The 14277-nt window shown below is 56.4% G+C and overlaps 1 protein-coding gene across 1 annotated transcript; it reads right to left on the bottom strand.

Annotated features, from left to right (window-relative positions):
• Positions 1–516: 516 nt before the first annotated feature.
• On the bottom strand, positions 517–8287 carry HBEGF (heparin binding EGF like growth factor). The gene is made up of 6 exons (XM_083799098.1): positions 8128–8287; positions 7844–8014; positions 5061–5238; positions 2420–2575; positions 2211–2303; positions 517–1089 (listed from the first exon to the last, which is right to left on the bottom strand). The coding sequence occupies exons 1-5, from the start codon at positions 8168–8170 to the stop codon at positions 2231–2233; spliced, it is 621 nt and encodes a 206-aa protein (XP_083655224.1). The 5' UTR covers positions 8171–8287; the 3' UTR covers positions 517–1089; positions 2211–2230.
• Positions 8288–14277: the final 5990 nt, after the last annotated feature.

The following is a 14277-nucleotide window of genomic DNA, read 5'->3' as shown; positions in this document are numbered from 1 at the left end:
AACCACTAGGAGCTCCTGCAGGGCAGGTATGAAAATCCACCTCATAATTTTCAGCCAAATGCTGGCTTAAAATCCAGGAATAAGTCCTGTTCACATTGATCTGTGATCAGAGTGGCTGAACTCAAGGAGGCTTTGCTTCATCAGCAGATACCCAAATACCACATCCATCCCTGGCTGGCCAGTATGTGAGTCTGATAAAACACACGTGGGGCCAGCCTGGCTGCAGGCTCTTGCCACTGAGAAGCCAAGGCAGCTGCCCCAAGGCAGGGTGAAGAATGGATACTGGCACCAACCCCTCACACCACGCTGTTCAGCTCCAGCAGAAGATGCTGTGCTGCACCCTATGGACAGCAGGAGCAGGTCTAGTGGCCACTGCAGCACACTCAGGACCCATGGCACTGTTTCACAGATGCACCTTGGTGTTTTGAGATACCCCACTAGCAAGGGCTTGCTGTTACATACACCCTACAGAGGTCTGACTCCTTTCCACCCCCATCATTAAATTAACAAGCCAAGTGTTTGTAACAAAGTTATTTATTAGAATATTACATTGCACTTAAAAAATAAGGGAGGTCTGACCCTGTCATCTTGACCTACAAAAGGACACAGGGGCAGACCTCCAATAAATATAAATACTATGTACAATTTATCTAAAATAAATATATAATTTAAAAGGAAAAATATCGTGTTAAATAGCTGTTACCCTCCCACCCCTCCTGTGCCTAAGAAAGCCCCGGGCCAAGTTTCTCCGCCTTTCACAGTTTGTTCCTCCACGTGCACCACAGCGGGCATCCCCCAAGCTCTGGACAGCCCCTCTGCTGATTGCTGGCCAGTCCCTCCTGCCCTTCTGCGTGGCCAGCTCTGCAGCATGGCAAGGGATCTTGCCTTGTGGAGAGTCTCTCTCTCTCCAGTCTTCTCCATCCCAGAGACTGCTGAAGCTCCCTGCAGCAGCACTGCTGCCCAACAGAAACCAAAGCGAGCACTGTCATGCTGCTCCAGCAAGCTCCTGATGCACTGCAGGGTCCCAGGGACAGCACTGGCTCCGTGGCTCGCATCCTCCAGGAGGTAGAACTGCGTTAGTGCCGACCCCTGAAACACAGCATCACAGGATCAGTCGCTGGCTGCGCACCAGTATCCAAGAGACACTACTAACATGCTGCCCACTGCCACTCTCGCCCACGGAGTTGAGCCCTGTATACCAGGGCCAAGGTGCTCATGCCATCCAGCTGGCGAGAAAGCTCTTGTGGCCACTGAAGCGTGGCCACTTTGCAGGACTGGACCCAGGAGAATTGAGGCCAGGATGCCAGGGGAAAGCTGTAGCAAAGTACAGGTAACATCCCATGTCTCTCATGGCATTTTTCCCCTGCACATGGCTTCCCCAGTCCCCAGGGCAGAGGACAGCAACAATAAATCTTGCTCTGATTCTCCTTCCCTAACCTTCAACTCCTATCAAAAGTTAGAAATCCCACCCCCAACACTACCTAAAAACTAATAACATTTCAGAAACCCTTTGAATGCATTACTTGATACACCACCACCCCCAAAGAACAAAGTATCTTCTTTATTAGAAGGAGAAGTAGCTGTAATATGTATGGGAACACCTAACATCAGGGTTTGGACCAGGGCAGAGGAAGTCTGCAGGCTTTCCAGCACCCAGCTACCACTGACATGTGGCCACCTCTGGGCCAGAGCACACCCAGGGTAACATCATGGGGCACTCCCATGCCCAGCTGCAAAGCATTACATTGGTGCAAGTAATAAGCAGAGGACAAGTGGGAGTGAAAAGGAAGGTTGTTTTTTTAGATGTGTATATAAATAGAGGCAATATCTAAGGAGGGGAAATGACTCAGTGGGTCAGACAGAGGGAGCAGAACAAGTTACAGAGCGGGGGAAGAAGAGGGAAAGCAGCTTCCCTGCTGCCAAATATCCCCAAACCATGCAGCAACAGGCCAAAGGAGAGACATAAGGTTATGAAGGAGGAGGTAGTAGTCGGATGTCAGAGGACAGGGATTTGAACAGAAAGGGAAGGAAAGATAGCTGGGGCCACACGGGGCAGCCCATGCTCTTGGGCCACATCCAGCAAGCTGCTTCTCCAGGCTCAAAGCAAATTCAGCTCATGCCTGGCTCTGGCACAGGATCAGCACAGTGGTCCCAGCCAGCACAAACAAGCAGAGCCCCGAGCCCCCACCAATTCCCCAGCAAGGGCTCACCTTGCCAGCACTCGGCATCCTCAGTGATTCACAGTGATGCCCAGCTTTATTTTCTCTTCATTTTCTACATCGTAGACACCCCTCTTGTGACACCTGTGAGGCCAAGCAAAGAGATGCTCAGAGCATGGAGCAAGCAGCCCCTGCCACCGTTCCCCACAAACAGCCTTCCCAGGGACATGGCTCCAGGAACACAGCCCCCACCTGCTCACCTGAGCATCAGTAGGGCTGCAATGATGACAAGACACAGCGAAGACAGGACCACTGCAACAACAGCCAGTGCTGTGGTGTGGTCATACGTGCTAGGGGGGTGCTCCACAGGCAGCGAAAGGCCATGGCATCTCTCTCCATGATATCCTGGCTGGCATCTGGGTGAGAAGGAAAGTTTTTAAGGACGGTAGTGGCCAAGCAGTGGCGCTGTTGGCTCCCTCAATCCCCAGTGCAAAGGAACTGCCTCTGCTTAGCTTTGGCCAGAATCCTACAACCTTCTCCTGATCCCCACCCTGAGTCAGGAGGCCTGGTGGCACCATTGCCTCCCTAATATTGGTAAGTTATGTTTCTCCTGCATCCCTGCCCCAAGCATCACATTAAGACTCCTAGGAAGACCGGTTCCTTCCCCACAGTAGAAGGCACTGGGGTCTGTCTACTTCTCAGTCATTCCCAGACTGAGCTAGGCTGCTTGAGCCACCTCTGAGCCATGACAGACCCCTCCACTCATGGGGCTGAAAGAGGGCTGGCCCCTGAGATCCCAGCAGGCTCACATGGGCTGGTTCCCAGGGGCATGCAGAAGCTGGGTATGCCAGGCAGGCTGCATGCTTTGGGGAAGGGAAGCCTCAGGCAAGGAACAGGAAACCAGCTGGGGCCATGGCCTCAGTGCTTCCCTTGGAGCAGGATTTCCCTGTGCTCTTAGCCAGCCCAAGAAGCGCAAACTCCCTGCGGATCTGTGAAGTTGTTCACATATCAGAAAGTGTTCCCCATCAGAGCTGTGAGGCAGCCACCCAAGCCTTCCCTGCGAGGAAAAGCACACTGATGTGACCAGCTGAATGCATCCAGTGCCACCAACCCTCCGCAGATCTGGGCAGTACACACATACTCGTTCCCAGCTCACAGACTCCATCCAGCCCTTCTGCCTGGCTCACGATACCGGGGCAAGTTCCAACACACTTCTATCTGCTCTCCATCCATGCAGCAGGGCTGGGTGCTGCACTCTGGCACCCACACCTGGCAGCATCCACCCTCACTCCCAGGCCCCCACCAGCAGAAACAGAGGTCAAGAAGACCCCACAGCCTAGATGGCACAGCTGGAGCCAGCAGCGGCCAGGCAAGCAGCCACAAGTGACACCAGTCAACATGAAGCCTTGGGGCAGTCTGTCCTCAGAACAGCAACAGCTCAGGGAAGACAGCCCAGAGACAGGCTACCAGAACGGGGAGCCCCACCTCACCCCAGCACCAAGGCTGGAGCGCCCTGCCTGCATCCCCAGTCCTCCTGCAGCCCCCTGAGGGCAGGAAGGGGGTGTGTGACTGGGGCGGTGTCACACCCTGCTTTGGGCTGGGACCCCAGCCCGAGCAGCCCCAAGACGCCTGGCTGGAGGGCCCAGCAACATTTTCATGTCAGGCTCCAGGCAAAGGAAACTAAGCAGTTCAAGGAACTGCACCGACACTGATCTCTGTGGATTGCAGGGTGCGAGAGCTTCTGGGCACTGTAAGCCAGGGAGCTATTATCTGCTCCGGGCACAGGGCTGAGTAGCTCAGGGGATTGATTGCAAAGAACAAAGCCTCTTATATCCACCAGCTCAACCCCTGTCCACGTCAGCAGAGATCAAGTGTGTACCCACGGATATTTCCTGAGGTGGCAGAGCCAGATGCAGGTGCCCAGGCAGCAAGCAAATTATTTCTCCTCTGCTTGCCTCATCTGATCCCTGCTCGCTGCCTGCACCCAGCGGAGTCCGTCACACACAGACCTTTGTGGTGACACAGCCCTGGCCTCAGGGCTAGAGAACCACAGGGACGTGGCTTTAGCATACTGTCCCCCAAGGAACTGCCTCTAATCCCATCTGCCTCACAGGTGCCACGGTAGATGCTCTCCCTGTCCCAGCTGGGAACGTGGCAGGGTGAAGGAGGGAGCCCATTCTCCTCCCCAGCTCCTGAACTTTGATGGCACAGGGCCACGTACCCCACGCTGAACAAGGGATCACTCATACCGCACCCCTCACGCTGGAGCCTGGCATCTCCATACCTGCAACACCCCCGCCACCCATGCTGGGGACGCAGCCATTGGAGCTCCTTAGCTCTTGGACAGGGCTTGCAACAACGAGATGGGCCCAGGAACATAGTTACTGAGACGGGATAGAGTCTCTCACACCAGACCTACAGAACACTTTGGATGTAGGACCCAGCCCCTCTCAGAGGCCCAGGTGCTCAATTACTTCTCTGGGCCCAACCAAAGCTTGAGGAAAGTCAACCTCTGGACAGCTGCCAGGCATCTCAGCCCTGCATCGAGTTGGCCTCCTCCAAACTCCACCGCTGCAGGCCTCTGTGCCAGCCTCAGCCAGAGCTCACTGAGCCACGCCAGTGCCCCACAGGCAGGGGTGCTGCAGAGCCGCCTGGGTCTAAGGCTGAAGTAGATTTTGACAAACGAGATTTGTTTAAAATCCAGGCCAGAATGGAGGCCAAAGTTTCCCACTGCTCTTCAAGCGATACACTGCACAGAGAAGATGCAAAGTCAGAGCCACCCCCCCATGGACAGGGAACGTGCACTAAAAATATCTCCTACGCTCTTCCTCTGCGCTGCCTAGAGAATTCAAGGAACAATGACTAAGGTTTTCCCGATTGAGGCACACACCAGTAACTCACATGCAGGATGGAGCACCCAGCTCTCTGATGTATTTGCATTCACCATGAATGCAGAAATCCTTGTACTTTCGCAGACACGGGTCTCTCTTCTTCCCCAGGCCTTTTCCTTTTCTTCTTTTATTCCCATTCCCCTTTTTCTTGGGAGTAACCAGGCCTTGAGGCTTTGACAAGAAGGCAACTGGAAAACAATTTCAAAAGGAGAAAAAGTTTATCACCTCAATTTGTCATTTGAAGACAAGACAGAGCAGCAAACCCTCTGTTACTGTAGCCAACTCAGCCCTGGCATTTGTGCAGCCTTTTGTTCAATCTGCCCCCAGGCAAAGGTTTTTCCATTTTTTCAGATTTTCACAAATATCATGGCCTTTCCAATTCATATGAACAATTCTAAAGGAAATAAAGGAACAATTAAACAAGAAACCAGGGGAAAAACAGAGCTTTATGCATCTCAAATGTTGCTATTATATGCACCAGTTTCCACTGAACACAGAAGACTGCTAATTGCGCTGCTATCTGGCTTTTATTTCCTTGATGAGTGCGGTCTTTTGTAAAGAGTCCATTCATGGCCCCGAGGGACTCGCCTTCCTGTGGTTACAACGATGCTTGCATACAGGACAAGAGCAGGATTAGAAGAGCAAACCCAGGTCAATTTTTGGTTTTGCAAAACCAAGTTGATGGCTACGGAAGCGTTCCCATGAATTACAAAGGTATTTTTTAATTGCAGCGCAAAAATTGGTGGGTTTTGGTGCGAGGCCAGCTCCCTGCCAGGCTGGTGGGAACCGGAGCAAGAAGTTCCACGCGTGCTCCCCACAGACACGGGGTGAAACCGTCAACATTATTGGAATAGTTTGAGATGGGCAGATGTCAAAAATAAGCCCCCACCCCACCCCCGCCCCGATCGCTCTGGCAGGGTGCCAGGACGTCAGAGGACACCCCCTGCTTGGGGGGAGGCTGGTCAGCGCTGCCCGGCCACGGCAGGCTCCCCGAGACTGGGGAAATATGAACTGAATCACGTTTAAACCGGGGAGGGTAAGGGGAAAAAGGGCAGCCACATCTAACCTGGCAAGTTTCAGCCTGCCCCGTTCCTTCTCAGCAGCTTCCTTACACAACTGAGGCCTCAGCAATCTCTTCCTCCCCGTGCAAGAGCCTCTCATGCTGTGGAACACCATAGGCCTGTCTAGGAAGCTATTTCAAAGTTTCAACATCCTTCAAGGTAGGACTGGAGAAAACCGATCCAGCAGAAAACTCTGCGACTTGGTACAGTCGGGTGAGGCGCACAGAGCTCCATGCAAGCTGCCTCAGGCTGGGAACAGGGGCTGCCCCCTCCCCAACAGGCTACCGCTGGGGGTGTCCCGCAGACCGGCACTGCCACAGGGCTGGCACAGTGCTGCTGACTCCCCCCACGCTATTTCACTGGTGGCCTCCACTGTTACCACCCCCCTGGGGCTCTGCCCCTTGTCCTCCGAACAGCACAGCTCCGGAGGCTTCAGATGATCTTGTATGTCGGAAAACAGGTCCGGCCCAGGTGGGCAGGGGGATGCCAACAACACCCTTGGTACTCAGATACCTTGTGCCATGGGCCCTCACGGGCTGCACCACCAAGGGGAAGGTGCCTTCAACACACAAAGCGTATTTTTCTGATTATAGCTCAGCTCAAGGCATTGAGAAAGCGCTCCAAGAGGCCACAGGCTGTTGACTGCGCAATGCTGCCTCAACAGCTGCTATTTCCCATCCCATCAACCTGTCCTCCCCTCAGCCCAAGCCTGCCAGATCGCTTGCACCTCAGAGGGCTGCACAGAGGAGCAGAGGGCAGACAGGAGCATCTCCCTGCCGCACCTCCCATCAGGAGGGGGAGCAGTGTTGCCCAGGGGCTGGGTCCCCTTTGTTTAGGGCTTAACCCAGTTTTGCAAGCCGGGGTTTGAGTCACAGTTGGATGGACACAGACAGCTAAAAAGCAAAGAAAGGAAGGCCAGAGAGCCAGGGGGGACCTACATGGAGCTGAGCACATTCATCCTGGTGCCAGGTTACCAGTCTGAACATACCACATGCCCAAGGCTGGGCAGGTATGGGTCGCTCTTCTCAGCCTGCAGCGGGTCCCCCATCCCAGCCTGCCCTCACAAACCCTGGAGAGCCCTCCAGACGCTCTCTGGTCCTGACCCGGGGGAGAGGAGCCAAGCATGAATGCACAGAGAGCCTAACAGAGAGACAGTGTCCCCAACGCCCCCGTAGCAGGGACTGCCGGGTGACTAACCCTGCCTAGGTATGAGGAGCAGCCATGTGTGGGCGGCGGGTGACTCACAGCGATCCCCTCGCTGCCATCCACCAGTGCCATGCCCGGGAGAGCGGCTCGGGCCCACGAGGTGACCGCAGGGCCAGGCTCCTGCCCGCCTCACCCGGGGCTGCCGGGGACCTCCGTGCCCAACGCCAGCACCCAGGCTCGGAACAAGGAGGTGCCGGCACCCGAAGCGGGCACAGCCCCCTGCGCGGGACTCCTATGGCTTCGAGGCTACCGTGCAGCCCCGGTGGCCACGGCTCCTGGCGGAGCACGCCCGGCTCCCGGGGCCACCCCGAGCCTGCCGGTCCGCACGTTCCCAGCTCCGGCCGCGCCGAGCCCCCCCCCGGCACCCCCTCCAGGTCCGGCTCCGCACCGCGGGCTCCCCTTGCTTTTCGGTCCGGACCGACCCCGGCCCACGTCCCGACCCCTCCGCCCTGCCCCGGGGCCGCTCCGCGATGCCGGTGCTGCCCCGAGCGCCCCGGGGGCGGCTCGCCCCGCCGCCCGCACGTACCTCTCGGCGCCTCGCTGAGCTCGTCCCCCGAGGCCGCTCCGCCGCCCTCCTTCTCCGCGCTGCCGCCCAGCAGCGGGGCCGGGGCCGGGGCCAGCGCCCCGCCGCCGCCCTTGTGCAGCACCTCGTTGTGCAGCTCCTCAGGGCCGAGCCCCCCCGCCGCCGCGGAACACACTGCGGGGAGCGGGACACGGTCAGACCGCGACGGGAACGGGACGCGCTGCCCCCGGCCCGAGCCCCCCCGCCGGCCCGCGGACCCCCCCCTTCCAGCCCTTCCAGCCCCGTACCTGCTGCCAGCAGCGCGTGGATCAGCACCGCCCGCCCGTCCATGACCCGCAGGGCAGCGTCCAGGCAGCCGCCCAAGTCCCGTTCCCGGCTCCGCTCCGCCGGCAGCACTCGGCCCGCCCGGCCCCGCCGCCGGTAGAAAGCAGCGGGCGGCGGGGCGGGGCGGGGCGGGGCGGGGCCGGGCCGGGCCGGGCCGGGCCGCCCCTTCCCCGGAGCCCCGCGGGGCCGCGTCTGTCGGGCCCGAGACGGGCGGGGGCGCCCCCGGGCCTCCAGCCAGCCCCGGCCCCCCCGCAGCGGACGCTTTGGGGCCGGGGGGCTGCCCTCCGGGGTTGCCCTTAGCGCGGGGTGCCCGGTGCCGTGCGTGCTGCCGGCTCAGCGGGGGGACTGGGCTGCGTTGCGGAGATGTCAAGGAAGTTCTGTGGTCAGTTGATTCATAGGATCATGGAATGGAATCGTAGAATCGTTCAGGTTGGAAGAGACCTCCAAGATCATCTGGTCCAACCATCCCCCTACCACCACCATCACCCACTGAGCCATGTCCCTAAGCACCACGTCCAACCTTTCCTTGAACACCCCCAGAGACGGCGACTCCACCACCTCCCTGGGCAACCCATTCCAATGACTAACCACTCCTTCTGAGATTAAATTTCTCCTAATTTCCAACCTAAACCTCCCCTGGCGCAACTTGAGGCCATTCCCTTTAGTCCTATCACTGGTTATCTACAAGAAGAGACTGACCCCAGCCCCCCACACCTTCCTTTCAGGTGGTTGTAGAGAACAACAAGGTCTGCCCTGAGCCTCCTCTTCTCCAGACACAAGACCCCAGTTCCCTCAGCTGCTCCCCACAGGACTTGTGTTCCAGACCCCTCACCAGTTCCGTAGCCCTTCTCTGGACACGCTTCTGGGCCTCGATGTCCTTCTTGTAGCAAGGGGCCCAAAACTGAACACAGTACTCGAGGTGCGGCCTCACCAGGGCAGAATACAAGGGGACGATCACCTCGCTGGTCCTGCTGCCCACACTACTCCTGATACAAGCCAGGATGCCGTTGGCCTTCTTGGCCACCTGGGCACACTGCTGGCTCATGTTCAGGTGAGCATCGACCAGCACCCCCAGATCCTTTTCCTCTGCACAGCTTTCAAGCTACTCTGCCCCTAGCCTGTAGCACTGCACGGGGTTGTTGTGACCAAAGTGCAGGACCCAGCACTTAGCCATGTTGAACCTCATCCCATTGGCCTCTGCCCATCAACCCAACCTGTCCAGGTCCCTCTGCAGAGCCTTCCTACCCTCCAGCAGATCGACACTTCCCCCAGCTCGGTGTCATCTGCAAACTTACTGAGGGTGCACTCAATTATTCCTTTACGACCATCTTAAAAACTGTAGAAGGAAAAAAACAGATTAGAAAAACCAGATTGGAAACTTTCTGTTCACTTGTCTTGCACAGATGAAGAAGAAAGGGGATCACTGAGGATCCAGCATACACCACGGCATGTGGAACTTGCTGCTGCAGAATGCTCTCTGGATCATAATATTAGTGTCAAAAGTGGCCAGGTTTCAGGAGGAGCCAGGCTCTCTATTAAGTACAGCCTGCAAGAAGAGTGTCAGACAGGAAGCGGAACTTCACAGCTTGGAGGTAAAACCTTCTCTGGTGTTAGCAATGGGGATGGCACCCCGTTAAGGAACAGACTTCAAGCCATTTGAACCTTGCCCTGTTGCCAGCAAGTATTGGAAATGGGAGACAGGTCCATATGACAGCCTGAGAAAGTAGTGGAAATCTTTTTTTTCAGGGGACATCCAGCAAAGGGCTACCAAGATGATGAAGGGACTGGGGCACCTCTCCTATGAGGAGAGGCTTGAGAGAGCTGCGACTATTTAGCCTGGAGAAGAGGAGGACTGGGGATCTCATCCATGCCTGAAAATACCTGAAGGGAGGATGCAGAGAGGATGGAGCCAGCATCCCATTCCAAGGGTACCCAGTGCCAGGACAAGAGGCAACAGGCACAAACTGGAACACAGGAGGTTCCCCTGGACCATCAGGAAGCACTTTTGTACTGTGTGGGTGACCAAGCACTGGCACAGGTTGCCCAGAGAGGTTGTGGCATCTCCCTCCTTGGAGATCTTCAAAAGCCATATGGACGTGGCCCTGGGCACCCTGCTCTGGGTGTCCCTGCTTGAGCAGGGGGTTGGACCAGAGGTCTTTGCCAGCCTCAACCAGTCTGTGATTCTGTGATAAGCCCTGGAGCCACCTTTGTGCCTGGATGAAGAGTTCATTAACTAGGTTGATTCATGGCTTCCTCTCACAACCTGGTGTGAAAACATCGAAGTCAGCTGATCGCCCTGGCTCTCCCCCACGGTTCCAGGCCGTGGTGCTTGTGTGTGGGGGCTGGCTGTGTTTCAGTCTGTCTCCTGTGTCATGCTGAGAAACACTTCGGTTTGTGTTGAGTTTGGCCTTGTTTTCATGCCAGGTGACAGGCTAGAAAACACTGATGACGCCAAACGTTGGGCAAGTGCAGTGGCTTTGCATTGTTTCAAGTCACATTTGAGATGGACACATCCCCTTGATTGTTCCTGGTGGTAGCTCGAATTCCCAAGCCAAGAACTCTGGTGCCAGTTTCAGTTCAGCAAGGCATAGTCGCGGCATGATTAAATATTCCTGTGATTGTTGTTGTTGTCTCCAAGGAATACTGCCGGATTTGGCAACCCCCCCCACTCACGCCCTCCTTCTTGCTCAGACTTGACTTTTGCAATTGTTTGCTGGATGTTGTTCCTTCCGGCTCCTCCAGGCATCATCAGCCTTTAAGAATTTGGCAACAGAAGCAGCACAGGTGAGGTGAGTTCATTGCAGCAGACTGGTTCTTGTTACTCTGAGCAGCAGAGGTGCTGGCACCTCCAGGACTCCCACACATTCATTCCCCGGTATGCCCCTGTGTCAGGAAGGGATTTTCTGCCCATCCAGTTCCCAGCCACGTTCCACCAGAACCCTTAAGGATGGTCTTGCACGGCTGGCGTGCATGGGAGGTGCTTTCCCTGACTTACCTGGAGCAGCACAAAGCAAGTGAGCACGTAAGGAGAGAAAGGCACCCGCTCGTGTCATCTGTGGAGGAGGTTTTGCTTCCTGCATTCTTCAGCCCATACAAAATGTTTGACTCTGGCTTAGTGGGTGAGCAGCAGTAAAGGTTTGTGTTTTCAAGCTGTGGCTCATGCATAGGACCCTGGAAAAGCCCCGATACTGGCAGCGCAGCCTGCTGGTGTTACCATTGGCAGGACTGGGCAGTTGTGAGTTGTGTCAGGTCCTGGGTGGCTGAGATCAGCAGTTCTCCCAGAGACCCAGAGCTGGGTTTGAGTCCACAGACCTGACTAAGCTGTGTCTCAGCTCAGAGGCAGCCTCACTGGCCAGGCCTGCCCAGGAGCGAAGCAGCTGGAGATGTTTAATTCTGTTTTCCTGCTCAAGAAGATCCTGGCATCCTCCACCTGTGCCCCTGGGTCTGTGTTTGTTGGCTTCCTTCTCTCGGGCCATGCACCTCTGCAGCTGCCGTGCCTGTCAGCCTCCCCCTGCCTGCAGCAACCAGCAGCCCCTGTGGCACGAATATATTCTGCTGGCTGTTGTTCGCGTGGACATTGTGTTCTCCTGCTCTAAAGCTCAGGAAGCCTTTCTGCCCAAATGTCTGCCTTGTGCTGCTGGTGTGCTGGCTGCCTCCCAGTCCCGAGGCCCCACATCTCTAGGGCTGTCAGAGCTCTGTCTGCTCCTGTGCAGCACCATCCCCGGAGCAGCAGCTGTGTAGGAGCAGCACCCTCATGAGGGATGCAGAAACATGAATGCCCCAATAATCTTGAAGCACATAAGGAATCACTTTTCGAGCCTTCAGGTCTACTAATGGGGCCTCAGGAATACCTGAGAGAAGGTTGCGTGCCCTGAAGCCTCCCCCACCTTTCTCGTCTCTTAAGTCCTGTAAGTCCTCACCTGTAAGATCCTGCTGCTTCTGCATGTCCAGCCTTACATTCATTCACGGGTTGCTGAGGCACAGACCCAGGCACGTATGGCAGTGCTGAGGTCAATAAAGCTCTTGCTGTGCCCTGGAAGCAGCTTTGTGACTCTTGCTCAAGACAGGTCAGCCCATGCTACTGGCTGAATTGGGCAAACGCTGCCAGCCTGTTACAGCAGGGTCAGAGTGGTTTCAGGTGCTTTTCCTGGGCCTGGGCCTGGGCCAGTTCCAGTGGCTTTGCAAACACTTTTTTTTTTTTTTCCAACTGTTCTTTTCTCTAGCCACTGTGCAAAAAGACCTTTTGCAAACAGAGGAGGAAAACGGCCAAAAAAGCTGGTTATTCCAGAAGAACCAAGGTGGAGGTCAAGCTCAAACACCCATCAAATACCCCGGGAAAGATGTGTACAGATCCCTTTCTACTCCTCTCCTTGCAGGTCGGTGTTGAACACCAGAGAGAAAGCAAATCCAAGGGCGAGCACGCTTTATCTTTCCCTATTACCATACTTTTCTTGCCTGTGGCAGCACAGCAGCCAGCGGCTGGGGAGGGGCAGGCACTGCAGGCTGGGATCTGCTCCACAGTCCCTGCCTGCACACATGCCCCGTCTTCACCTCTGCTCTGGAAGCAAACCACAGGTCAGCTTTTCCACACTGCACACCTAGGTGGCTCTCCACAGGCCAAATGAAAGCTGCTGCGTAGCTGGTAACCTGCAAACCATCCGTGTGCGCTGGCACACTCCTTAGGAAAACACTGCTATCGCAGGGCAAACAACCCAGCAGGTACACGGAGCACAGCTGGCGTGGTGAAGGCCTCTGGAGGACGTGGGTGCCAGGGTCCAGCCCTGAGGGCAGTGTTTGGATCCCTGGGGATGTGGCAGGCTGAGATGTGGCTGAGAAGTGAGCAGAGAAGTGAGAGAAAAGGATCAGCATTAAACTGAAAGGGAGAAGTGAGAATCTGGTACGTGATGGGAGAAGCAGGTAGAAGCGACAAGGACAGGGAACACAGCAGAGCAGAGAGGACGTCTAGTGTCTCCTGAGCCAGGTGGGCAATGACTGCCCCTAGAACAGGACAGCCTGGGGGTGTGGGGCGGGCTGCTGAAGCTGTAGTGCAGTTCCCAGTCATGACCTCCCACTTCGCCCAAGGAGCACTGGGGAAGCGTGGCAGCCCCAGAAGGGGCTGGGGATGGGCCTGGTAGGTGGGAAGCCCCAGTCAGTAGCTGCTGGTGCCAGAGCAAACCTGGTTTGCTGGAGGTCTGCGATGACCGATGGGATGCAGGTAGAGGGCAGTGGATAGGCACGAGGCAGATGTGGTTGTAGCTTTGGGATAATGAGGTTGGCTGGGAGGTGTGCAGGGAACGGGGGGACGAGGAGCAGGAAAAAGACATTTGACCAAAACAAGATGAGAGCCCTTCTTGGGGTGGGACTGGGTGCCACATGGGGAATGGGGACCAGTGCAGGACTGTCACAGCTACCTGGGGAAGGCACAGGAGAGGCTGAGCAGCACAAGCAAAAAGAGTTCCTGTCCCTGCTCAGCACAGAGGGTCTCGCACATCCCAGTGCCTCACTGTGGACCAGAGCTACCACCGTGGCCTTAGCCTCAGCTCCTGGCCCATTGAGCCCAAGCTACAGCTACTGCGGAGCAGATACGAGCACACCACAGGCCATCGTGTGCCCCTTTGGCACTAGGGCCTGAGTTTATGACCACCCGTGCTCCCCTGAAACGTGACTTCAGCAATGGTGGTGCCTGGCCCTGCTCCAGGCTGCTCCCAGCACCAACTCCTGCACAGACCGACTGGTTCCAGTACAAACAGCCAGTGTTTGCTGGGCTGTTTGTGTTGCATGTTGTGGTATTTGCACTGTATACAACGGGACTGTTTGTTTGGAAGGAATGAAGGTAGCAAAACCCCACGGCAGTGCAGGCAGGGCTGCATGTTGTGGCAACACAGCAGGCTTGTCTCCATCCTGCCCTGGCCCAGCGGCACAGCTCCCTGCCGTCAGCTTTTCTCCAGGCGTGGCCAGCTCAAGGCACAGGCTGGGGTGTCCAGCTGCCCTCACAGAGGAGGGTGGGCTGCTAACAGTTGCTTGGGGATGGTGAGAGTGGGTCAAAGACGGTCCGAGTAGGCCAACTAGCCCCTTGCTGCTAGGACAAGTGAGGGCTGGTCCCTTCATCCTGC

The sequence above is a fragment of the Anser anser genome, assembly GCF_964211835.1.
Source record: "Anser anser genome assembly, chromosome: 14".
In the NCBI taxonomy this organism is placed as follows: Eukaryota; Metazoa; Chordata; class Aves; order Anseriformes; family Anatidae; genus Anser; species Anser anser.
The sequence above is the reverse complement of the archived record's forward strand: the minus strand, read 5'-3'. Positions and strand labels throughout refer to the sequence as shown.